Below are 25,075 nucleotides of genomic sequence, written 5' to 3' on the forward strand. Positions count from 1 at the left end.
AAACTCACAAACCAACCAACCATGTTGCCCTTGAGAAGCCGCTGGTGGTTAGCGGTGCTAATCAAAGAGACGTCAACACTTTTATGTAAAGACAATTGCAAAAAACACGGCAGAAAGTATAGGGTCTTTACTGTGCAAATTGAGCAAGACTCGATATTCCTCTCGTGCCTATTCGCTCATTGTCTTATGGTCCGTTTCTTTCTCAGAGTGTGGCCTTCCAAATGTAATACGAGTTCTGCTGTTGAGTTGAGTTGAGTTGAATAAACTTTATTTGCCCAACGGTTGTTATTGCGCCCGGGGCTAGGCTGCCAGGGATCCACCATAATCAGCAATGTTGCCAACTACAGGATCCGTTCCATTAAATGATTTAGGCTTCACAATAGTCGGAACTCGTGTTACTAAAGGTCGTATTGGAAACAATGGGATCACGATACCTGTAAGCAGCTGAACTCCTAAAAGTCAATCGGAAAGCTGTTGCTCAATAAAATAGAGTGTGATTCCACCAGACTCACGCCGTCATATCGCGAAAAGAAACCCCTGCGCCGGGTCAAAGATTGCACCCCAGTGGGCGGACTTTCACATCAGTTGTATGAACAATAGCACTCAAGACTTCTCTTGAGATATTTCATGTATGTGGAATGTACATGTGACCTTTATCGAACATTAACCTGCTGGGATCAACGTATATCTTTGAAAAATAAAAAAAAAGATCATCAAGATAGCAGGGTATAAAATGTAGAAGGATCTCGCATGCTCCACGCAGTCGAACTCCAGTCGTCCTTGGAAGCTTTGCTGTGCACTTCTAAAATTGGTAAGTGGGCTCGTATTTCACGTGATAAGCTTCACCGCGCTAGTTTTCCTGTAGCATATTGCGTGGTAGACACAAGAAGCTGTGAAAGCATTACCTACGTATGATAGTTCATATTTATTGACGTATGTAGTGAACAAAATATCCATGTCAGTATTACCTGTATAGATCTTGTGATCTTCTAAAGGTGTAACCTCTTGATAAAGAATGCGAGTCATGCGCTCGCTTGACCGAGATGCAACTTAAAATCAGAGTAATGTCGACGATAATAACGAATATCAACGGATCAACCTCCTACAAAATAAAGCACCGCAAATTAATCAACACTTCTTCGGAAGAGCGATTAGTAATCATGTAATAGGTTTTCGTGGTTTCACAAGCCATGGTGCTCACGGAAATGTTACTTGTGTGCTAATCAATATGATAGTAGTAAAGATGAGGTGCTCGCGAAGCTTTCGGCATCGAAGTTGAGATTTGAAACCCTTTCGCATATAGAGGTTTTTGCATCCCAAAAAAGTCAAACTGTTTTACACTTCTCGCAGTCATCATGAAGTCGATTTTTGCCGCCACTTGTCTGTTGGGCCTCGTCGTCTTTACAGGTAAGCACAAGAAATATTACATTGTCGAACATCATCCGTTACTTAGTCTCTATGTATATTTACTAATACGAAAAATGGTGCTCTGGTAAATGCAATCATATGTTGTATGTAGCGGGGCTGTGTTATCCATAAAACGGCGGTTTTATTCTAGAATATTAAATTATCATATAGGTACACGCACACGCATTGTAAACTCTAGCTTACGGCGCCATCGGAAAGGCGCCAAGCACGTCTTATGTTGTCTGTCATTTAAACACCAATATAGCCTTATCTTGCAAATCTATTTTGCGGAATCCCGCAAGAATTGATTTGCAATATGTGTCCATGTTCTTCGAGTTGTCGACGAATTCGCTTTCACGCTGCCAATTACTAGCTTCCTGGTTGGCTCATTCGGCACCGCCACCGTCCAGGAAAGACGTTGGTCTCGGTTTCGAACCCCGGACCAGGACGAATATTTCGGCGACTAAGAGGCTTTATTTCTGTAAAATCCGTATGGATTTCCTTGGGCGTCGTGCTACAAAAAGAGGTCGTAAATTTTCTCTTTCATAGCCTAATTTACTGCAGGTTTACATCACAGAGTAGAATTCCCGTGTATTCATGAATTCGGTTGGCGTATATATACAGACTTAAAATGTACCCATCTCAAAAAATTCCCTTCTCCTGTGTTAATGTGGAAACTCACTTCTTTTGGTGAGTCTCTGCAATTGGCCACTAATAGGGCAAGTCAGTGATATATTGATAGGATGTTATATTTGTGTGGGACATATGACAGCGCTGCTCAACATCGCCCATTGCATTGCTTAACGAGACAACTCTCAATCCCATTCTCAAGTTGACGCGATATCATCCGCTATTCAGCATAATACTGTCTTTCAAAAGCGAGAATTTTCATAAAGTGGGTCTCATACTTTTTTTTTCAGCAAATTCACATGCTCTGCCCGAGCGAAAGTCAAGTGTTGAGGTAGCGTTTGAGAGCGCGGCTCAAGAGGCTATTTACTTGAGTGAGATCCTTAACGACGTGGGAGACGCGCTAGCTGAGGACGAAGAGCTGAAGGCTGCGGTAAGTGGATAAGAGCAGAGCGAACTTCAAATGCCTTTTCCCACATTGTTCCCCATATAAAATCGTATTAACATCTGAGCTTTTACGTGTCAAAATCACGCTACGATTATGCGGCGCGCTGTAGCGGAGTGCTCCAGAAATATTTTGATCACCTGGTTTTCCGTAACGTGCAATGACAGTGCAATGACATTGGCCGGGATCAAACCAGCGACTTCTGAGCTAGCAGCCGAGCACCGGAACCACTCTTTACCGTGGCCATATACATATATTCATAGATATATACGCAGCACTATATCAGCAAAAGCTGGAGGGTCGGCATTACTAGAACCCACGTTGTAAACTATCTCGAGGCGCCTACTAGCCTACTACAAGTACACTTGCGACGTACCCACTTTCTCGTAAATCATGGTAATAATGGCTAAGTAAAGAATACCCCAGTATGCCAATACTCCTCGTTTTGTAGAGACGTGAGGTAAACGCTACACATCTCCAAGGCATTCTGCACACTTGATGCTGTGGCTGATCACGATGAAGAATTATGGCAGAACCCTTCGTAATAGATGGGAAGACTTGCATCACCACTCGTTATGCAAATCATATTTTATGACGCCTGGTGTTCATTTTACACTTGTACTCAATCCTCTATGTTACACCTGTTAGAGTGACTTCTTGCCCGACATGACGCCTGTGCAGGGTCCTTTTAGGAAGGAGTTCCAAGCCGTCGCCTAGCTCTTATTCGGCGAACACAGAGTCATTTCAAGCCACTTTTTGCGCAACGCTTGTTGCAGGCTTTTAGAGGCGGCATTTATTATTTTGTTCACCATGCATATACATTAGGCACATTTGTAATAAATGCCATGAAAGAAAGAAAAATAAACACAGTGCCGGCGTGGCTCTGCGGTGGGATACTCCCACGTAGAGAGCCTGGGTTCAAATCTGACTCGATCTCGCGTCGCTGATTTAAAACTGACTACACGAGATGTTAGATAATGTCTTCACTGATTCATTGTACAAATATGATAACGTTACAGAATGACTTACATAACGTTAAGACATATGAAATATGAAAGATTGCCTTTTGAAAGCTCGCAACGTGTACTACCCGAGTAATTCGTACTCATGCCAACTTTGGCGGTAATATAATTGCAATGGGATATCCTTCTTATTCGCTGCTGCGTGATAAATTAGTAAAATTTGAGAAGGTGACAATTGCTGACAAAGTAAAAAATTGTGCGAACACCGTTAACATTGTGCCCTGAATGGCAATTTCCTAAAGCAGCGCCTTGTACTCGTTAATGATTTCTGGAACAGTACATTAGAATCAATGTCCACGTGCGGTTCCCATGAAAAATAATATTAGAAATATATCAGGTACCGATTATGGCTGACATATTTATCCAAATATTTTGTACGAAAATTCTATAAAACATGTACTTGTTTTCAAACGTCCTTTATTTCTGTAGCAGTCTCTTTAAGTTGCTTTCCTACTTCCAGAGTGAGGAGTACTTCATCCGTGATCTTTGGGCCAAAGCGAAGGAAGCCCTGAAAAACGCAACACAGAAGGCAGCGTCATCCGTAAAAGGAGCTTACGATGAAGCTAAGGGTCACATCCAAAAAGCTGCAACGGAAGCACAGCGAAGACTGAAAGAAAAGGCAGCCGAGATCATGTCCAAGATATTGACCAAGATTACGAGCCAGTATGCCGTTGAGGACTCTATTAGTCCCACGGACGTTATGCAGATCGTGCTCGATCTCATCAAGGCAGCAGCCCAGCGTTTGTTTAATGTCGGCAAAGCTTTGGAACACATTGAGCACTGACGCAAACAAAGCAGCAGCAAATTTTGTCTCATGTAAAAAAAATTGCGACTTAGCCTCTCGGCTTTGCCCTCGGACCGTAGTTTCTCTGGACTATAATAAAGTTCTTGCCATGCCATGCCATGTGGTATGTTTTCTCTCTCAAATATCCTGCAAATGCGAAACAGTATTGTGAAAATTATCTCGTTCCACAATCCTCCAGTCCACTGCTAATGAATGGCATGAATCCGTGTGTTTTCTTTGAACTGTAGAGACTGCGGTAAAGTGTGGCTTCGTAAGTTTTGCGCCAGAATTGCTGTCAGTTGGGCTTGTTGGTTCATGATCTTAACTTCGTAAGTGATTACGCCTTCTTTCCTGGCACTGCAAATACCTGTTAATCATTCAATGTATGATCCGGCAATATTACACATTGCTGTCACGGCATTCCCCTGTGAACTCCAGCTCGGATTATAAATGAAACCTGCCGCAAAGAAAAGCTAGGAAAGGATTCAGCAAAAATGTACAGACGTATTGCGCCGACGTTAACGTAGAAATGCTTTTCCGCAGAGAGTAAGCCTCCACATTTTCAGGCAGAACTTCCACGCGAAAGCGAGAACTTCAGTATTTTTATCGCTATATGTTTTATAGGTTATTCGTCGGCAACCGTTTCTTTAAACAGGCTTAGTCATGGTTGCAAGGTAATGCATACAAACTTGGTTTTTACTTGGCCTTTTATTCGGTTCGGGATGCTAAACCCCAACAAATATTATGTTATTACTGCTAAGGTCAGTGCGCTCTCGCAAATAGAGATTCGGCAGCGCCAAGCAGCGCCTGCGTGTTGTCTTGCTGTGAAGCACGCTGACTACTTGTCGCAGCGTGTAGGCGAAGAGTGTAGACTTCCAGTAGTCCTTGCCTAAATCAAGACATGCAATAAAGTTAAATCTCTGGTAATGAGTGGTCTCACCATTTCCCAAAGCAAGAAAAACCTATCTATCTATCTATCTATCTATCTATCTATCTATCTATCTATCTATCTATCTATCTATCTATCTATCTATCTATCTATCTATCTATCTATCTATCTATCTATCTATCTATCTATCTATCTATCTATCTATCTATCTATCTGTCTGTCTGTCTGTCTGTCTGTCTGTCTGTCTGTCGCATGCTGGCATACGACGGCCCTTGGTATGCAGCTATGCTTGCTAACTATTTATCAGTGTAGGACCGCCGTCAAAACTGGACGCACGGTTCTTTCCTTTGTTTACTTGGTGCGGCCAACTTGGGCGGTCACGCTGGTGGGGGTGCTTCGAGGTGCCTGTGCATCGCCCCGAAGAGCACTTAGACTCCGCAGATGGGTGAGCCCATGTCGCTGCCGGGACAAAGGTGCCCGGCCCCGCTCCCGGGCGGCGGCAGGAAGGGTTGGAAACGTTGTCGTAATGACCTCCCCGTTTGCTCAGCGATGCCTTTCGGCGGTGCATGAATGGGCCGCCTCCGGGCCGCGTCGTTTGCCCTTCACGCGCATCGCGGGCGCCTCCCAGGGAGATACAAGAGAAAGCGGCCTGCTTTTTGGGCACCACGTGGTCGCCGGAGGCATTCGTCATGTGTGGCGTGCATCAGGTGGAGCAGATGACGTACAGGCCCTTGACGCTCGAATACGTGATCGACGAGGAGCGGGCCCACGTCGTGGGGCATCGAGCGTTCGGTCGGCACCTTTGACAATTGTTTGTACGCTGGCCCGCCCTTCGGCGTGGCATCCATTTCCGCACTTTGCTTACAGTCTGGTTCGGCAGACTAGCTGGAGCGGGAGCTGAGGTAACGAGCTTGTAAGTGGTGCCACGTGCGACGTTGTGCGCGGAGGGGGGAGAAGCTCAGTGGCCCGAGGGTGGTCGAAGTGGAGTGTCTCTTCGGCAAAGGTATTTGACATACCACCAGGGTCGTTTTTCTCAGGCCCGTCTTTCTTTTCTTTGCTCGTCACCGCACGCGTACACTTAGCTCTAGACACGTGTAGCGTCAGCTGAGCCTGCCCTGGCCACAACAACTCTAGTTTACTTTGTTTTTATTTGCCTCTTGTTTGTGTGTTGCTTGGGGCGAGAAGCATGAGCCCGCACCGATGTAAGGAGGCGGTGACCTTATCGCGAGTTTGTTGATTTGCTGCATGCACTGCCCAATTACAGGGCAAACAGGCGGCTATTCGCCGGCAGTAATGTAAAGGCGGAGCATCAGGGTAATAAAAAGCGGCCCTGGTGTTTCGTCGGACGTTCTGAACCGGGCTTAAGGTGTTAGGCACCGTCGGCTCCGCCGAATTCGTAGGGTCGCCCTACAGACGGTTCAGTTCCAGTACTTGTTTTTCTTTATTTCTTTGTAACATTTATGCTTGTAACTCTTTTGTAAGTCTGTAAATATAAGTTGTCTTGATTTTCCTGTAAACTTCTCCAGCGTATCTCATTCTTCAAGCGACCAGCGAATCCAACGTTAATTCCTCCCACTTCGTTTATACCACCTCGGGTGGTGCGTCTCGGGCGCCGAGTGTGGAGCGTTGTTGTTTTTTTTACCTTCAAACGTTAATTCCGCCTCCCACTTCGTTTATATCACCTCGGGTGGTGCGTCTCGGACGCCGAGTGTGGAGTGTGGTTTCCCATCATCAAAAGAACCTGAACTTTACTGGCGCAGTCGGACAGTATTGGTATCGCTGAGTTAAAGAAGATTGAAGGAGAAGTGGGGCAAGACATCACTACGGACGAAGAAGTTACAGAGGAAGATACCGATTTCTGATCGGCACCGTATCAACGGACCCTGCAGCTGGTAGCTGTAGCAGCTGGACGCTGCAGATAGCCTTGTCTTCTCGGAAGACAACGAGGAGCGGCTGGTTCAAGGCAGTCCTCAACGAGTCACCACCAGCGACCCAGGCCCCATCCATCATCGGACATGGTCGAACCACTTTCATCGCAGACTGGAGCCGGCAACAAAACAGGGTGAGTTGCTTCGGCCTCATTTTCTTTCGCTCCTGTGTTCGTGTTCGAGCCGAGGGAAATGTCGCTGGGTACGGCAGAATTAGAGGAGTATACCACATGGGCGTATTCAATGCCTGTGGTCTACGACACAGCGTTAACGCGCGGTTGGTCGACAGATAGAGTAGACCTGAATTTCCGTTTGGCAGATGAGCGCCGCAAGCTGCTCGAAGCGGTGCTAGAGTTGGCAAAGTTTGAGCGGGCCAGAGCTTTGCGGGAAAGTCAGAGTGCTGAGGGGAAGGCACTAGGAACAGATTTTGAGCTGCATGTGTCGGAAGCAGCATTGGATCGGTATGCCGCATGGGCGTATTCAACGCCTGCGGTCTACGACACAGCGTTAATGCGCGGCTGGTCGAGAGAGAAAACAGAGCTTAATCTCGAGTTGGCAGTAGAGCGCCGCCGGCTGCTTGAGGCGGAGCTAGAGTTGGCAAAGTTACGGCGGGCCAGACCTTTGCGTACGAGACACCATGCTGATGGGGAGGCACTAGGAAGAGGCTATGTGCCACTTGTTTCGGAAACAGCAAGTCTCTCCGAACCCAAAAGGTTAGTACCCGAATCGGTGAGCGATGAGCTCTCGTCGCGAGTGGGCACTATCGAGGAGGTGGCTGACGTTCAACCGCATGCGGATGCCTCTAATAACATTGATGTGCTTCCGGTAGAAGAACGCGCCGAGTCGCTTAGCATTCTCCCGACGGAGTGTGAGGGTACCGCCGAGTTCGAACTCGAGGCAGAGGTGAAGGATGCGGTGGCGGCAACACGGCATGTCGAGCTTAAAGATTTCTCTGATACCGATCTCGGATCAGAGAAGAGTTTTAAGAGTGATACTGACGCTCACAGGCAACCGCAGGACGCAGATGCAGGAACAAAATTTCAGGGCGTGGACCCAGACATCCTTCCGCTACAGAATATCCTTTGCGGCGGCGATCGGGCGACGACCGCGTCATCGCCGAGCTCAGAGGTAGTTTGAGTAAGCCTTGCGGCGCAGTCGTGTGTCGCGAGTCATGACACTATGCGCGTGCCCAGGCAGTATAGTGCGGTTGAACCCATACGGTCGGTTACCACAGATGTCGCGCCGCCGGAATCCGTTGCGGATGGCTGGTCTAACTCAGGCGAAGAGCAAATGCGCGGGGAGGAAGTGCGACCGTGCGGTTCTATAAAGGAATCTTTCACAGTGGCGACTGATGTCACACGAGGCGTTACGGTCGCGTTCGCGCGTACCGAATCGCCGGCGCGCTGCCGGGAAGATAACCCTCTGAGCAATATTCAGGCGTTTCGGAGGCACCGAATGGCTTTGAATCTTGAGTATGAGGAGTTCGCGGAAGACAAGGGATGCTCGCGGAGCAGGGTTGCCACAGTAATACTAACATTTGAGGAGTGTTGCAATCTACCAGTGCCGTTATTCCATAGAGGCACCTGCGGCCCTATTGTAGATAGACTCGGTGGTAGAATTGTCAGCGCACCGGGAGATTGCCCCATGAGGGTGACAGGCGCTTGCCAGAGCGTGTCCCACGGTCACGCTATTTGCGCTGAACTTTGCGTGCGCACTTTTGATCCTGGGGGCCAATGAAAGTATTGAACCTAGGTGGCCACTTGTACAGCGGCCGTTGGGGTGATGGCGAGAAAGCTATGTCGTCACAATTCACCCAAGTTGGTTTTTAAGGCTTTAGTGTGCAGTTTGCATGTTACGGCTCGACCGCGACCAGGGGGAAGTGGTGAGGCCGGAGTGGCTACACCGTGTGCGTTATGTGCCGTGTGTGCCGTGACTAAAATGACTATTCAGCGGACATCCATGAATGAACAGTCGCAGTGGTTAATTTTAGTACCGAACATTACGCCATGGTGTGTGACTTTTGCAAGCGTGTCATTGTAAACTGTGACTTGTGCATGTTTTGTTTTTACCTGCCATTGTACTTTGTGTGCGCGTTGGTTCTGTTTTGGCTGGGAAATGCAGTCCATTATAAACAAGCGCTGGGGATCGTGTATATTGTTCAGGGAAGCGCTAGCTTTGCTTCCGAATAACTGTCCGCAGCATGCATTTGTTTTATTTATTATTATGAGTCCCCATTTGTGTAAGGTGTCACATGTATTACGCATTAAGCGTTTGTCGAGCAAGCATGCTGAGTGAGTTGTTTGACGTGTTGTTGCTTATTTACTAGGTATCGCGTTTATTCTGCACAGCGTTTCGCATGCATGTGCTGTATCTAGTGAGCAGGGCAGCTCAGTATGTAGGCTGGCGCTATAAGCTAGTTTAGATCATTCTTTTGTTCGTGTTGTATTTCTTTTTTTTATTGCCGTAAATAACTAGGACATTTTTCCGCGCTTCTCTTTCGAGTTGGCATATGCACTCGTTGTTGCATGTCGGAAGCTGCGCGACCGCCACGTAGAGAACAGTTACGGCCCCCTTCGAGGGTACAGTTTAGCTACGGCTATTAACCTACCGTGCGCCCTCAGGTCGAGCGCGGTCCACCCTTTGCTGTGTTTACTTCGGCAACACTGTCTGCAAGTTGTTGCGAAGTCTTGGGTGGGGGGTGTAGGACCGCCGTCAAAACTGGACGCACGGTTCTTTCTTTTGTTTACTTGGTGCGGCCAACTTGGGCGGTCACGCCGGTGGGGGTGCTTCGAGGTGCCTGTGCATCGCCCCGAAGAGCACTTAGGCTCCGCAGATGGGTGAGCCCATGTCGCTGCCGGGACAAAGGTGCCCGGCCCCGCTCCCGGGCGGCGGCAGGAAGGGTTGGAAACGTTGTCGTAATGACCTCCCCGTTTGCTCAGCGATGCCTTTCGGCGGTGCATGAATGGGCCGCCTCCGGGCCGCGTCGTTTGCCCTTCACGCGCATCGCGGGCGCCTCCCAGGGAGATACAAGAGAAAGTGGCCTGCTTTTTGGGCACCACGCGGTCGCCGGAGGCATTCGTCATGTGTGGCGTGCATCAGGTGGAGCAGACGACGTACAGGCCCTTGACGCTCGAATACGTGATCGACGAGGAGCGGGCCCACGTCGTGGGGCATCGAGCGTTCGGTCGGCACCTTTGACAATTGTTTGTACGCTGGCCCGCCCTTCGGCGTGGCATCCATTTCCGCACTTTGCTTACAGTCTGGTTCGGCAGACTAGCTGGAGCGGGAGCTGAGGTAACGAGCTTGTAAGTGGTGCCACGTGCGACGTTGTGCGCGGGGGGGGGGAGAAGCTAAGTGGCCCGAGGGTGGTCGAAGTGGAGTGTCTCTTCGGCAAAGGTATTTGACATACCACCAGGGTCGTTTTTCTCAGGCCCGTCTTTCTTTTCTTTGCTCGTCACCGCACGCGTACACTTAGCTCTAGACACGTGTAGCGTCAGCTGAGCCTGCCCTGGCCACAACAACTCTAGTTTACTTTGTTTTTATTTGCCTCTTGTTTGTGTGTTGCATGGGGCGAGAAGCATGAGCCCGCACCGATGTAAGGAGGCGGTGACCTTGTCGCGAGTTTGTTGATTTGCTGCATGCACTGCCCAATTACAGGGCAAACAGGCGGCTATTCGCCGGCAGTAATGTAAAGGCGGAGCATCAGGGTAATAAAAAGCGGCCCTGGTGTTTCGTCGGACGTTCTGAACCGGGCTTAAGGTGTTAGGCACCGTCGGCTCCGCCGAATTCGTAGGGTCGCCCTACAGACGGTTCAGTTCCAGTACTTGTTTTTCTTTATTTCTTTGTAACATTTATGCTTGTAACTCTTTTGTAAGTCTGTAAATATAAGTTGTCTTGATTTTCCTGTAAACTTCTCCAGCGTATCTCATTCTTCAAGCGACCAGCGAATCCAACGTTAATTCCTCCCACTTCGTTTATACCACCTCGGGTGGTGCGTCTCGGGCGCCGAGTGTGGAGCATTGTTGTTTTTTTTACCTTCAAACGTTAATTCCGCCTCCCACTTCGTTTATATCACCTCGGGTGGTGCGTCTCGGGCGCCGAGTGTGGAGTGTGGTTTCCCATCATCAAAAGAACCTGAACTTTACTATCAGTCTATGTCAATCCTGGAATGGTGAGAATATACATTGAAAGTTTTATAACGGATTTTGCGCTGGCTCAACAAGAGAAAGATATACCGTTTGCTGTAGTTGGCGTTTGCACGTAGCATGCGACCCTGACAAACGAGCTGCAACGACCCTTAGCTTGTAACCACTCAGTGTAGACATCTCAAATAAATGTATTAGTGTTGACGGTCACGTAATGTCAATTTTGGTAGTGGTGCCTGTCTAACGTCATTCGTGCTCGCAGTACTGGCTATCCTCTTTTATAGCAAGGTAATAAATACTGCATGTGTAATCCTATCACACAGGAAGTTATAGTAAAGCGTTGCTCGTCTCCGCAGCTATACGCCAATGAATTCTACACGGCCCCACCGCATGATGCACTTAGTTTAAATAATGCAGACGTCTGTGCTGCAACGTAAGTGCTGATGTTACCTCACACAATAAGCCACCCTTTAGCCAGCACGTGTCTTGTAAGCCCAGGATGCGCAAAAACTACTCCATTTACACGCATCGTCGATCCAGGTCGTAGCTCTTGGCCAAATGTTTTTAAAAACTGCGGCGCAAACAGCTGCTTGCTCATTGCGTTTCATCAAATTGATTTCAACAATGCGTGGGACTTGACGAAATATTTGGCTTTGTGAACACGCAGGCCAGATTTTCAGATACTCTATAGAAATGGCAGCATGAGCGCGGTACAGGAATTACTCTGATTACTAATTGAATGTTAATAAGATATGTGATCCTCGCATGTACATCCTTGCGCAGTATTTTGCGTCCACTGGATCAAGTACCTATACACTTTAACATAAATTAGCCCTAATATCCGATAATCTATATTGTCGGTGTCTGGCCACAGTCCCGTGAGTGGAGCGCAGTCCCGTGAGTGTAGCGATCTTTCAATAAGAAGTATTTCAGTAACGACGGTAATATATCTCAACACTAGCAGGTATCGACAACGGCATTTGGCCGTTAGTACGTGGTTTTCAAGAGTGCGCAACTCTATAGTGCACTTATTTGAATTCATAAGAATCTAGGAACAGTGGCTGCAGCGCATGAATTTCGGAGGTCCGAACAAACATCACCGTGCATGCAGATTGGGTGAGTAGCCAATCCCTGTTTTTTAAACAGTGTTGTTGCCGTAGAAATTATTATCGTAAAGAAGGCAGCGGCTAAATAATAGATACAAATTTAGAAAAACCACACAGTCCCAAGGATTCATTTTTTGTGGTATGTGTGTGGTTCTTTGTCGTGTTATCTTGTGATGCTTCTTCGAGATGCAATACCTACGAGTCCAGCAAACAACACATCTGGAGGACTAAATCTCTGTTTTCATCCTCGCGAAAACAGTTAAATGGCGCAAGGAGGGGATGCACCGCAGGGCTCATGATGATGTTAAAACAATGTACTACATACAGTAGATGATGCGCAAAGAATGAGATCGTCTGTGGCAAGCAATGTCGGAGGAATTGACAGCATGAACGGCAACCGCGATGACACTGCGACAACAAAATATAGTTAAGGCTGCAAGTGCAGACCTGCCAGCGTCAAGATGCCTTTTCGTCCATTTTACTTCCTTCACATCAACGCCACAATTATTAGAATATACTTGAAGCAGTACATGTAGCGTTCCCTATACCCTCATTGGCCTAATTATCTGCTGGTTTTCATTAAGGTTGTATCAACCCTTACAAAAATGGATTTAGAAAGTCTTCTGACTGTCTGTGGACTTCTTGTTGACAAGTTTGCCTTTATAGTAGACTTAGTGTTTTTTCTAAACAAAATCTATTGACAATGTATAGATAAAAGTCGACAAATTGCATGTTACTTTTTGTCTAATGGTATCCTATAGATTGTCTCTAAACAAGAAATAAAGAAGTGTATGTTATTATTTGTTTGATCGTTTGTTTGTGATCAGTTTGTTTCACTGCATGCGTTTCCCTTTTGCTGTTGTTGTTTGTTGTACGATAAAACCTGGCCTCTTTCTGTTATAAACTTTAGCTTGAAGTGAGCGCTGGTCTTGTCTAGTTCTTCTTGTGTATTTTGTGCGTTTTGCGCTTCTAAGTACCTTCATGTAGCCGTAAAAACTCGCCGAACTTTCTGTTCCTTCTGAAACCTAGCAATCTATACATTCTGAAAACTAATCTCGTTCGTTCTAGGCTGTTTCTAGGCCTTAGGTAGGTGATGGAGGTTGTTTCTAGGTTGCTTCTAGGTCGTTGCCTAAGCTTTGGCTAGGTTTCTTCTTGGTTCATTCTCAGCGTAGAGAGGTTCGAGTTAAACCACAGACAGTCACAGACACGACAGAGATGTCCAAACTGCAGAGACAGAACAACGCTCTGAAACCAAGCGTTCGCACCTCTCAGAGATCTACGGGCACGTCGTCGTCGGCGTAGGCCTTCCATCGCTTCGGGTCTTCTCGCAGCCACGATTTCTATTCCCGTTCCCCGAAATTCTATCGTTGTACGTACTCGGGGTCTTCGGCCCGCCACCGTCGCTTCGCAGCCATTTGTAGGGCTAACTGTTGCCTTCTTCATTTTTAGCGAACCAAACTTACCAAATTTCTGACACATACCCGTTATAATTATGATAGTTTTTTTGGTTCGACGGACAGGAAACGATTTGCTACAGAGTTGGCTGTTAAAAAGCGCCTGTTTATTTTTTCTATTTTCAGTCTATATACAATCTGTAGTAAAAAGAGTGCTTGGTATAACTTATCTTTATCTAATCCACGAGTAAAGATTATCAAAAATTCGATAAGTTTTCTCATTTATTTGCGTAAGCTTAGTCTATTGAAGGTCTCTAAACAAAAGCCAATAAGATTTTGTTACTTTTATTTGTCTAATCCTAGTCTAATGTCTAATCCATTCATTGTGAACTATGTTTTCTTTTGAACCCTGAGCACGCCTATGTGCGCGGGATCCTTACTTCTGACTCTTCCGGGAGCGACGATGCTATAAAAACGCATTGAAGCCTCCTGAGTTTTGTCTTGTTTGAGGTGGGATGCTTAAAGGAAACGGTAGTTCATAAAAGAGACTAAGATCAGTGCTAGTACTTTGTGGTTCTTTCCGCCTTCGTTGCTACAATGCAGAGGGCAAACTATTTCGCGGAATACTGGAAATTACAGCTTCGAAGCGAGACAAGGGGCACACAGTGAACACAGAACAACTATTAGATGCGAAGCATCTTATGAGGGAGGTCACACCGGTGGTGGTGGTGGTGTGCGGCGTGAGCCCCTTACCGCGCATGCGCAGACCCTCTCCGCACACCTCCTCTCCCACTTCGCCCCTCTCCCACTTTCCTCCTCTCCCCTGCCCATACCCCTCTCTCACTTTCCCTCACCTCCTCTCTCTCCCCATCTCCCCATCCCCTCCCACTTTTTCCCTCTCCACTTACCCTCCCCCTCTCCTCTCCCCCTCTGAAACGCGGGCTCGACATGCCGAAACGCTTTAGCGGAGATGGTGTGATTTTTCAAAACATATATTGCAGGGCCCACTGCAGTGCTTCTATTTTCACACGAAAGTGCTTTAAACCGGGTTCCACCAAGACTTTCATGACGTGAAAAAATTAAGAACAAGTTCCGTTGACAGGAGTTGAAACCGCGACCTCTCGGTCCGCGACGATGGCTGGTGGGCATTTAGCCCAACGAGCTACCGCGAAACACATAACACATTGACATGAACACGCCTTTTATATTTCGCACTTTTCTCTCACAGAGCTCTTGGATGTATGAATGGATTCTATGAGTGTCCCCTTTATAACGGGGCGGTGACATGTGCGCCACCACGCTCGAAAAAAATAAGAAAACTTCCTTTCCTGCGCAATTAGCTCCGCCCATCCGTGTCTATTTCGTCCGTTGTCTGAGGAAATTTTGCGCAAGAATTGTTGATCAATTAGCTCTGGCAACGCACCGTTGCTATGACCGTCCCATTCGGCGCGTTTCCAATTAGAGAAGTGCAATTTCGTCAAAGTTTTAACACACCGTGAGGCGGTGACTTTAGCACAAGCCTCATAGCATCCCTCCATATCACTAATAGCTCTCCGACGCTGGCCTGGTTGTCGCACCGCGGTGCCCACTGGAGCTCTGCACGGGCCGTGATTCTCAGTCCGGGCCCGGCGCGGGCCCGGCGTTCGTTTATATTTACCTGCCCGAACCCGGCCCAATGACTCACAGCGAGACCCTGGCCTGGCCCGAACCCGAGAAAACATTTCACCTACCCGGCGCGGCCCGGCCCGGCCCGGCCCGCCCCGACCGGAGATCGGGCCCCACAGAGGCCCGAGCCAATCTAGGTGGTGCTACCCGAACTTCGACTCGACAGCAAGACGTTTTAAGTCGCAAATATCTAAGCTTTGTTCTCACATTATTCGCTAACAAATATACTCTTACCTACAGTAATTCCCACAAAATGGCTTCATGGCAGAAGTTGAGCGGACATGCTAGGTACGATGAAGGTTTGTTCGTCAGCGATGTATGTACATATTTTTTACTGCTAATGCAATGGGAAATATCAAGAACGGTTGCAAGCCGATATTGTTGCAAGGAACGTCATTTGCAGCATGAGTTCAGTTTCATTGAGGAATGCAATAACAACAGATTAGACAGAAAACAGAACGCTCTGACCACTCCCTTTGTTGCGCTCTGTATTGAAATTTAATGTATGTTCTACCAACAAAGCCCATCGTGCACCTATCTAGATATGTGGCACTCGTCTTCAGCATAGCAGTAGCTTGCTACACCAATAGAAATAAAGAAAAAAAGCCAAATTTGTTACCTTTGTTGTAAATACACTAACCTAGAAAACAGCATAAGCTCTTCAGAACCCGCGTGCATTAAAATGCACATTTGTTCTTTCCCAGTTTTCGAAATTCGCGCCACTATTGGAGCCAATATTCTAGATACAATCGCATTCTCTATCACGTGGCGCCAGCTGGTCAGGAAGCATACTACAGTTGATTGCAAATGTGCATTAAAATGCACAATTTGTCTGAATAGGTGCTTTTTTCTCCGTATGCTTGTCAATCTGATGCGGTTGGGTACTCTTTGGCATTAAGCTTCAGCGTTTGTTTCACCTCGGAATCAGTGATAAAGAAGCGCGTTCTTGTGGCAATAACTAGCAACGATTCCTCGGAGCTAGCGTTGTCATTACCTATTGTCAAAAGACAGGTGTGGTGCAGAATTGAACAATGAGTCAACACGGAAGCTGGTGAAAGCCAAGGCCCCTGCGTCCAGAGCCAAGAAGCACTGCGCAAGCAAGCCACATACCAGAGCTTGTGGACTAGGGATCCTCCTCGAGGTGCCGAAACCCAGGATGTCCTCCGCGAACAAAGTTCCGGTGCATCACGTGTCACGTCTTTCTTTGCACAAAATATACGCGAAACTGCTACAAGCAGTTTCACAATAAATAAGAGTGCTTTTCGCGAGCATATGTAAAATTTTGTCATTGGCGGGTGTTTTTCGTTTCTTGTGCATTATAATGCACACACTGGTGTGGCAAAACTGTTTGCCGTACAGACGCAATTTTTTTCTTGTGCAATTAAGTATGCGTGCGCATTCCAAAAATGTCTTTTGATTTCACCTGTTAGGCCACAAATTTACTGGGGTCTCAGTAGGACAGAGAACCGCGTGCACCACGTGTGCTTTTGTAAAAGCGTAAGAACAGCCGAAAGGAACAAAAAAGGAACTATATGACATAACATTCGTTTCATATACCACACCACTTCTTGTATATACATACAGTCATTCTTGAGTTTTTTGCGGCATAGTTTACAGTCTGTTTCTTGAAATATTATTGTGCTAAAATGTAATTATAAAGAGACTACAGCTTTAAGCACGCCATGCGCTGTTGCATCACATATCCTGCCACGGTAAAGTTTAGTGCACTGTTTGCGCCAGCCGCAGGGGCGCACAGCATCTGCCTTGCGAACTGTGAAGGCGTCGGCAATCTTTGTTCGTAAACTTCCCCAAATGGAGGAAATTTCGTATGTCTTTGTGGACCTATGCAGAATGAACATAATTGTCGAGCTCACCCGTTCATTTTTCTCGTTCTCTAACGTCGTGCCACTCTCCAATACAAGTTTTCTATTTTAACTGCATTGATGTGGATAGGCTGAGGTATGTATTACCTCGGCTGCTCTATTTCTATAGGTTATGCAGCAATATCATCTCTACATCTCCTCTTTGAAAGCTCCTCCATGCAGGTTTCAACAGTGTATGTTATGCACGGTCTGTACCGCGCTCTTTTTTTCTATAATTACGATGGTGTGTGCCGTGCTAACGTTTTTGTACCGGTAGAACGTGGCCATTAGGACTACGGCCGAAGCGACAGCTGGACGGCGAAGGAAGCATTTTGAAAAGGCGCAAAAGTTGAATGGCCGAGAAGAATTAACAACACGAGCGCTGTTAAGTCTTCTTTTGTGTATTTCGTCTTCTGTGCGGTTTGAAAACGAACTCAAACCAAGTAGCCCAACTCTCTCTTTTGCTACTATGAAGGAACCGATTGGACAGGCGGGCGAAGTGATTTCGATCTATTTTTAGGGTTCGTTTCAGCTCTGTATAAGGCGCGAATAAGCCTTCTCGATGATTACTCTTTGGATGCATATGGTTCGCGATAAGTGGACATCACCTGGCACGGAATTCGGAATTTACTATTATCAAGCCAGATATTCCGTCACGCGAATATACTTTGCCCCAGGATATTGCTTAATAGACTTATGCTATTCCTCCACATTGCAACGCTGTTGCCGAAGTACTATGTAGATCCCGCGCCATATAGCGGAACAAGAGGAAAGCTCAGACGCTAAAAGCAGGTTGTGCATGTTCTACTCGTATGACTTGACCACTGGCAGCCGTTACCGAGGCATGGAAAAATAATTTGTGTATAGAGATTCTATGTAACGAAACTCCGCGGAGACCTTTCACTTCAGTGCACGGCTGGAACTTTCAAGAACATTTCGCCACTTTGGAGCTCTGTATTCGCTCTTGCGATCATAGTTATAGATATAGATTTCTTATCTTTTATTTATTACAGGCGACTACAAAACTACATTTCGGATATCAAAGTAATAAGGAATACAAATAAGCTCAGAATAGCGAGATGTTAGCTATATAAGATGCGTGCTGTATTTACTTTTAGCTCAGTCCAATTTCAGATAAGTAAAGTAGCCCCATGTGCAAGAAGCTAAAGAATTCCTGTTTCGGGCTACCATAAAACTTCTCGAAATAGCTTGCCCCACGTAAAAAAAGTTTTTTCGGGATAAAATATGTGTAACATGTATGTATGCGTAACGTCTGTCTATAACTCCTAAGAATTGAGCAAAGTCCACTTCAAACGCGGCCCGACCCTAAGCACGAGCTTCATACCCGAGCCCGGTCCCGGGCCCGCCGTGAATACTGCTCTACCCGGCCCGGCCCACGGGTCGGGCAGGGCCTGGGGTCTTGGATAACCCTAGCCTGTGCAGTGCTGTATATGAGAGCACCCAGACGTAGGCGGCTAGGTATATAGATAGATATTTACGTAGACAGAAACGCTCAAAGTGCCAAAGGTTCTGTCAAGAAATGCTTCGCATTAAAAATCATTAGGACACATAGTGACAATGAAGTAGCAAGCCTTACGGGCTATTGCTAGATGTACCCTACAATGAGCATACGCGTGATCTGTTTCTAAAACTCAAAATTATTCGAGTTGATCACCTATATGAGCATCCTGACTTATGTGTTCTTTTAAACGTGAAGCGATTAAAGGTACTACAGGTATCAGGAACTTTGCGATCTTTCTAACCAACCAATTACCTCGCCCAAACCGATTCGCCGAAGATTGGGCAGTTCTGCGACCACGCACAAACTATGGTCTTGAAACACTTTCCTACTGTCTTCCCTGAACATCAAATAAATATAAACTATGCGATGAAAGCATACACTACATTCCTAAAAGAGCATTACTTCAACTCTTAATATGAATGTTTTGTGTCTCTTTAAATGTGTTCCCGGCTGTTTTTTAATATAAATTGCTAAATTCCAATTTTTGTGTTGTTTTGCTCTGTGTATTTCTATTTTAATGTTGCAAGACGTGTATTTATTGCGTATTCTTGTCATGTTGCTGCTGGTATTGTACGGGGAGGTGGGACCAATAAAGCTGCCTTTCAGCAGTTTCTATCCCAACGTCCTTGCTATTTAGCCATGTTGTGTACATACGTGGCAATAAACTTCAAAACTACTAGCTGCATGGCAAGTGGAGTAAGCAATTTCTTGTATGACCGCTCGAAGTAGGCTACCAGCATTAGTTTTTGTAGTGTTTTCTCTTTCCTATCGCCTTCAAGAGCTGATCGAGCAGCATTGTCAGCGTGTTCATCGCCATATCAAATTGCACTGACCTGGCGGCCACGGAAATCGCACGTGGAGTTCCTTCTCGAATGAAGTATAGAGGACATACCTAATCTCAAAAAGCTATTGTTAGCATTGTCCGTGCCTCAGGGCTGATAGCAAAGATTGTAGGGCTGCTTTGGAATCCCTGAATGGTGGCTATCATTCAGGTTCCTCGTGATTGACTAAGTAATGTGCAATGCGACCAGCCCTAAGTTCCGCAGCCGCCGATTTCATGGGGCAGTCTGTCTTGAAAGTGAGCGCAATATCTTTCACTGGGACAAACACTGTCCCGGACGAATACTGGAAAATTGTTCTTTCGTAACTATAAATGTGTACGTAATCGACATGCTACGAGAAAAAGAAACAGGTATAGCTGTTTGAGTAGAAGTGGTGAGAGCTGGTTTTTGTTGATTCTCGGTGCACTGAGAGGCACTTCAGGACGAATGAAGCACCAAAGATGAAGTGTTGACTTACATGCAGAGCTGAAGCCTGACGGAAAGTGGGCAGTACATATTTAGATCGTTTCACAATACAATGCTACTGGTGTTCTTCTAGGCAAGGTTGCAACATGGTGTCAATGAGCCCGGCAAAAATGGCTCTATGAGCTCCCGAGGATTCCACCGCAATCTGCTGTTGCATTGGTTGTTCCCGAGCGATAGAATAATGGCCTAATTTGACGCATATCAACCAAGGTAAAGTCTGAGTGCCGGAACTTCTACAGCCTACCGAGCGCGAATATTTCCCTTACAAGTTTTGGTCACTAGGGCACACTAGGTTTCAGAAAATTGAGAAACAGTCAGTGCTCTTTAGAGTTCCGGCGTAGCTTCTACCAACATCCCCTAGGTTTTCCTACCAAGAAAATTTAACAGCTCGGATTTGCGCTGTTTCACGTGGGTCACATGTGAGCGCCCATAGAGGTCTCATTAGGGATTATACAAAGATTTGTGGGTTTGGACATGAGACATCATCCGCCCGTCAATTGAAACGGCATATTGTGTGCTTGGTTTGCGTTTCAACACCACTAATGCACATTTTCATCGGGAGATCTGAAGGACGTGTTTGCCGAAATAGCTCGCTGTCAACGTTGGAGCATTTTGATGGTTCGCTCGTATCTCAGGAATCTGAATGCAAGGCTTCTGAATGCAAGGCTTGGACGAAGACAGCAGATCAGAAATGATGAGCAGTGCAAATATTCTTTTTGTTGTCATAGAGGCACGGTGTCCACCAAAAGCCACATGGATTTCATTACCATTATAACCCGCGTGATACCAAGGTAATAGGATTGAGGAATTAAATGCAAGTTGATCTCAATTTTAATCTCCTTTACATGTAAATGCGGGAAGAGCAGGGCAGCACAGCATAGTACAAAGAAACGGGCACGCCTTTTTTATTTTTTAGGTAAGAGGATGCAGAAGTTTTTTTATACATTGCCGGAAAAAAAAAGATTATCTGTGTGGGGGTGTATTTGTTGTTTTGTACCAGGCTTATTGCATGTACAAGATTTTGCTGCATTTGGAAATTGAGACTTTTTTACTTACTGAAAATCGATTCCTGCAAGGGTACTCAATGACGAGGATGCTGTGTATTACAGCCACCATTGTGCTGAATTTAGCATGCATATTTTTCATTACTGGCACCACCACAACAATTGCCGAGTGGTGCTGCCACTGAACTTACCTTAGTCTCTACAAGTTTATTAAAAACATTGCCGTAGTAGTCAGACTCTTGTGGTTGAGGATGCATTGTACAGCAGATTTTTTTGAAGAAAATAAATGAAAAAAAAACTCGAAACTGAGTGGATGCTTCGTTGAATGCACAGATACCAATGCTGTTGCACTGCTTCAAAATTATCAATTAAATTTTTGTTAGATCTGACTGCAAGGAATGATGCACCATTACTAATTTTCCATGAGGCAGATTTATTGCACGCAGGTGTCTTCAAAGTGTCCATTGATGGGACCAAAGGGCATTCACTTGAGGCAGACAAAGTGCCACTTGTCCACTGTTGCAAGAAAATAAACATGGTTTTAGAGAGAGAGCATAGCGCATGTCACAAGCTAGATGGTATTGCAGATGGTAGCAGAGAGAGAGAGAGACGCCAGCATAGGCAACTTGAAAAAAATATCGCACTAATCCAAGAACCTAGGTCACCATGGCACTGTTTAATACCAAGCCACGTGGTACAATTAGCCAAATTAAGCAGAGCGAAAAGTTAAGGAAGCTTCAAGGCCCTGCTACCACAGAAAAATTACAGCTGCACCTTTTTTTTAGTATGCAGTTGAAATCCTACTACAACAAAGGGATTTCATTTCCCCTCAGTTACCTAAGCCACTAGTGAAGAAAGTCAGCAGGAAAAGCCCAGAGGCAAATTTTATCCCTCTGCTACGCAAACATTTTTCACAGAGCCCAAGGACAATCGAGAGTTCGAACAGCCATTTATGTGACCGAATTCCAGTGGCCCTTACATGATTTATGAAACAAAAAATTGGGTTCAACACTGCATGTTAAAAAATGTTTGCATCATTTTGCTCGTAACAAATAATGTTCGCATAGCCTTTAATACTACGTATAGACAGGTGTTAGCCTCTCACGCCACCATCACATAGCTGGGAGTGGCCATCTGAAGAATTGGTTTGCCGAGAGTGAAATTAATTGCCAGTCTCATTTAAACTCAAACTTCCATGTGTAATATATTTCAACAGTAACAGTACCAACTATCACACAGTCAACAGGCCCATGTAAAAAAAGTAATATTAGTTTTTCAGTTCACTTTAGCTACATTTCTGTAAAGCAAAATTAATCTTTCCTGTTAAATAGCAAATGTGTGATGCGGGTTTGTAGATACGGGTTTGGTTCAGGTCCATCACACTTATTTCACTCCAGAGAAATATACTGAGTCTGTAAAGGTTTGTGAACCAGTTCACAAACCAGTTTGGCACACTAAACATTATCATCTGCACATAGCACAGTGCTGTTGACTTAAGTGCTCTAAGCTGAAACACTCCAGGCAGCACTTCTCAAGTGAATGTGCTCTTACGTGCATTACGGCTTGTGTTTTGCAATTTTTTCATTTAATTTTTAATTTCCTTTTTGCTTTCAATTATGTTGTGCCACGAATCGGCAAGTTTTGTCCGTAGGTGGAAGAAATCGGCCTGTTGGTGGAGTGTCAACAGCGATTCATATTTTTACATAAGTAACAATAAACTACTTGTAGTGGGCTGTTTCTGAAACGCGAAGAGAGCAAGGTTAGGGAGAAAGTGAGGAATAGGGTGATGGTGGACGACATCTGTCTCTCTCTGGCTCAATGTTGGAGTAAATTACCTTAAAGGAACACTACATTTTGGCACAGCCATCAAGCGAACATGTAGGTGACATCTGGGAGCGGTCAAGAAAACGTGAGGATTGAGGTATAAAGATGATTTTTAATTGGAGCACCACGTGGTGTAAATTGCATCTCAATGTGGACCGAAATGATGATTTCCTCAAATTTATGATTTTTTCTTGTAAAATTTAAAATGTCAGTGGTCTGAAAATATTTTTAACAGAAAATATACCTTTGTAAGTGAGTATTCATTACTCAGATATTCATACCTAGCGCAATATTACAAGGGGAAAATGCAAACAGAACATTTTCGCAAATTTTCTGGCAGCGTATAAGACTGAAAAATTGCAGTAATATTATTGATCTTCAAACACCTTAGACAAACGCCTTTGCTATAACTGAAGGAAATTTGGCACGGAAACAAGAAATGATGCTGTAACATTTGCGAAATTCGGAAGTCTCCCATGTGTCCAAAAAATTTGTTTTCTCCGAAATATTCTAGCAAATCGCCGTTTTCAATGCAAGAATGCAGCACAATTTTTTTCTAGAACATTTGAAATGGTCGCCAAAATGGCCGGGTCGTTTGGCGTGGAAATCACCCATATGTGAGAGTGACTGAAGTTTCTAACACCATAACAATCTTTCTTGATTCTTTGGACAAGGTACTTGCATGATGTAACAAAATTAAAAATGTGGCAGCTATGAACAAGGTTGCTGTAATTCAGGTATTCACCTCTCCTCCATGTGATCTTAAGGAAAAGCTTTTTCCTGTTTTTTCAGTGTCTGGGAGGTTTTGATGCTACATTCATAGGAATGAGTTGACATAAACAAAGAAAGTTACGTTTGCAAGCTTCAAAATGGAATAGGCCGGTACGTTCCCTTATGTGCGCCGTACTGCCACTGTACAGAGGGCTTCATCAGTGCGGCATAAAACAGTACGTAGATGTGGCTGCTTGCTCTTAGACCTATCTTTTTTAAGATTGAAATTAGTTTTACAAACTGCACTGTTATCTGGAACTTTGTTGCACCACCTTTGTATTGGTCAGTGAGTATTTATAGTTGGCATAAAAAGTTGAATTTCAGTACAACAAATAAAGTGCAGATTATAGTGACATTGTCACACTGAGGTTGAATTGCAGTTCACAAAGTACAAGTAGGCTGTTGTACAAATATGGCAAGAAAAAAAATCAATTACGATAGCTGGCAATAGTTTTATGGTTCAATCTGCCATTTTTTTACTCATTTTGCACTTAAAAATTTCTGCTATAAAAATAATTTATATGTTCTGCAAGCTTCATTGCATAGTAGCGTTCAGCTACATGGGACAACTACAATAAATGGGCACACAGAAACCATGTCCACTAGCAGTCTGATTTTTGCAATATACTTGACTTTTCCAGTTTATTATTCGAAAACTTAGACCTTGAATAGCTTACTTTCATCCTGCTAAACACAAAGTGCTACATACCAATATCATCCCTGCCAGCATCAGGACCAAGCTCTGGTGTAGAATTGACTATGGCAGTAGCTTCGTCATTACTAATATGGTGTGGAGACCCAGTGTGGACAGTATTAGAGCTGTTGAGACAGCATGAAAAAAAAAAGAAAATAGTAATCAGGAGTAACACACTACATCCTGCATGATTTCTTGCATTATCTGTCACATGTTGGCAACTGTAGCAGCTTTGACAACTGGCTTTAAAGCTGTAGTCATCAGGGCTGGACAGTATTGAATACAGCATGTGTACCTTATCTGTAGCGTGACATGTTGTGCAGGAGATGCATCTTACGATATGAGATATGCCCATGAAGCAATTAACTTAGACTGTGCCAACAAGCTTTGGTCAAAGTTTAATTTATGAGGCCAGACAGCCATGCTAATTTTTCTAATAACCAAACAGAACTGAAAAAAGCAGAGCTTGTGTGGAAATCATGATAATAGTAGTTACTAAAATTATATACAGTCAAACCCGGCTATATCAAACTAGGGCAAATTGAATTATCCTTAATATCGAACTGCTTTCAAGCACGACAATCCTTTAATATCAATGCATAGGAAAACCTACGGAACTACTTTCGAGCACAACAATGCTTTAATTGTCAATGCATAGGAAAACCTACGGTTACATCGA

The 25,075-nt window shown here is 45.2% G+C and overlaps 2 protein-coding genes across 2 annotated transcripts in view; one reads left to right on the forward strand and one right to left on the reverse strand.

The window, feature by feature from the left end:
• Positions 1-1,355: 1,355 nt before the first annotated feature.
• On the forward strand, positions 1,356-4,393 carry LOC119386840 (uncharacterized). The gene is made up of 3 exons (XM_037654106.2): positions 1,356-1,407; positions 2,328-2,467; positions 3,962-4,393. Exons 1-3 carry the CDS (start codon positions 1,356-1,358, stop codon positions 4,283-4,285), a joined length of 516 nt encoding a protein of 171 aa, XP_037510034.1. The 3' UTR covers positions 4,286-4,393.
• A 17,130-nt stretch (positions 4,394-21,523) lies between these two features.
• Positions 21,524-25,075, reverse strand: part of LOC119386834 (inorganic pyrophosphatase) — a 38,425-nt gene continuing 34,873 nt past the window's right edge. The window contains exons 9-10 of the mRNA XM_037654099.2: positions 24,412-24,521; positions 21,524-21,623 (exon numbers count right to left, since the gene is read on the reverse strand). Of these exons, the coding sequence (XP_037510027.1) occupies positions 21,592-21,623; positions 24,412-24,521 (142 nt within the window). The 3' untranslated portion in view covers positions 21,524-21,591. The remainder of the gene's footprint in view (positions 21,624-24,411; positions 24,522-25,075) is intronic.

Source organism: Rhipicephalus sanguineus, chromosome 3 (assembly GCF_013339695.2).
Source record: "Rhipicephalus sanguineus isolate Rsan-2018 chromosome 3, BIME_Rsan_1.4, whole genome shotgun sequence".
In the NCBI taxonomy this organism is placed as follows: Eukaryota; Metazoa; Arthropoda; class Arachnida; order Ixodida; family Ixodidae; genus Rhipicephalus; species Rhipicephalus sanguineus.

What these genes read in the sequence shown, in the direction of transcription:
- LOC119386840 (XM_037654106.2), top strand. Translation starts at nt 1,356, where the DNA reads ATGAAGTCGATTTTTGCCGCCACTTGTCTGTTGGGCCTCGTCGTCTTT. An exon ending in GGGCCTCGTCGTCTTTACAG is followed by an intron (nt 1,408 to 2,327) that starts GTAAGCACAAGA and finishes TTTTTTTTTCAG; the next exon opens with CAAATTCACATGCTCTGCCC. An exon ending in ACGAAGAGCTGAAGGCTGCG is followed by an intron (nt 2,468 to 3,961) that starts GTAAGTGGATAA and finishes TCCTACTTCCAG; the next exon opens with AGTGAGGAGTACTTCATCCG.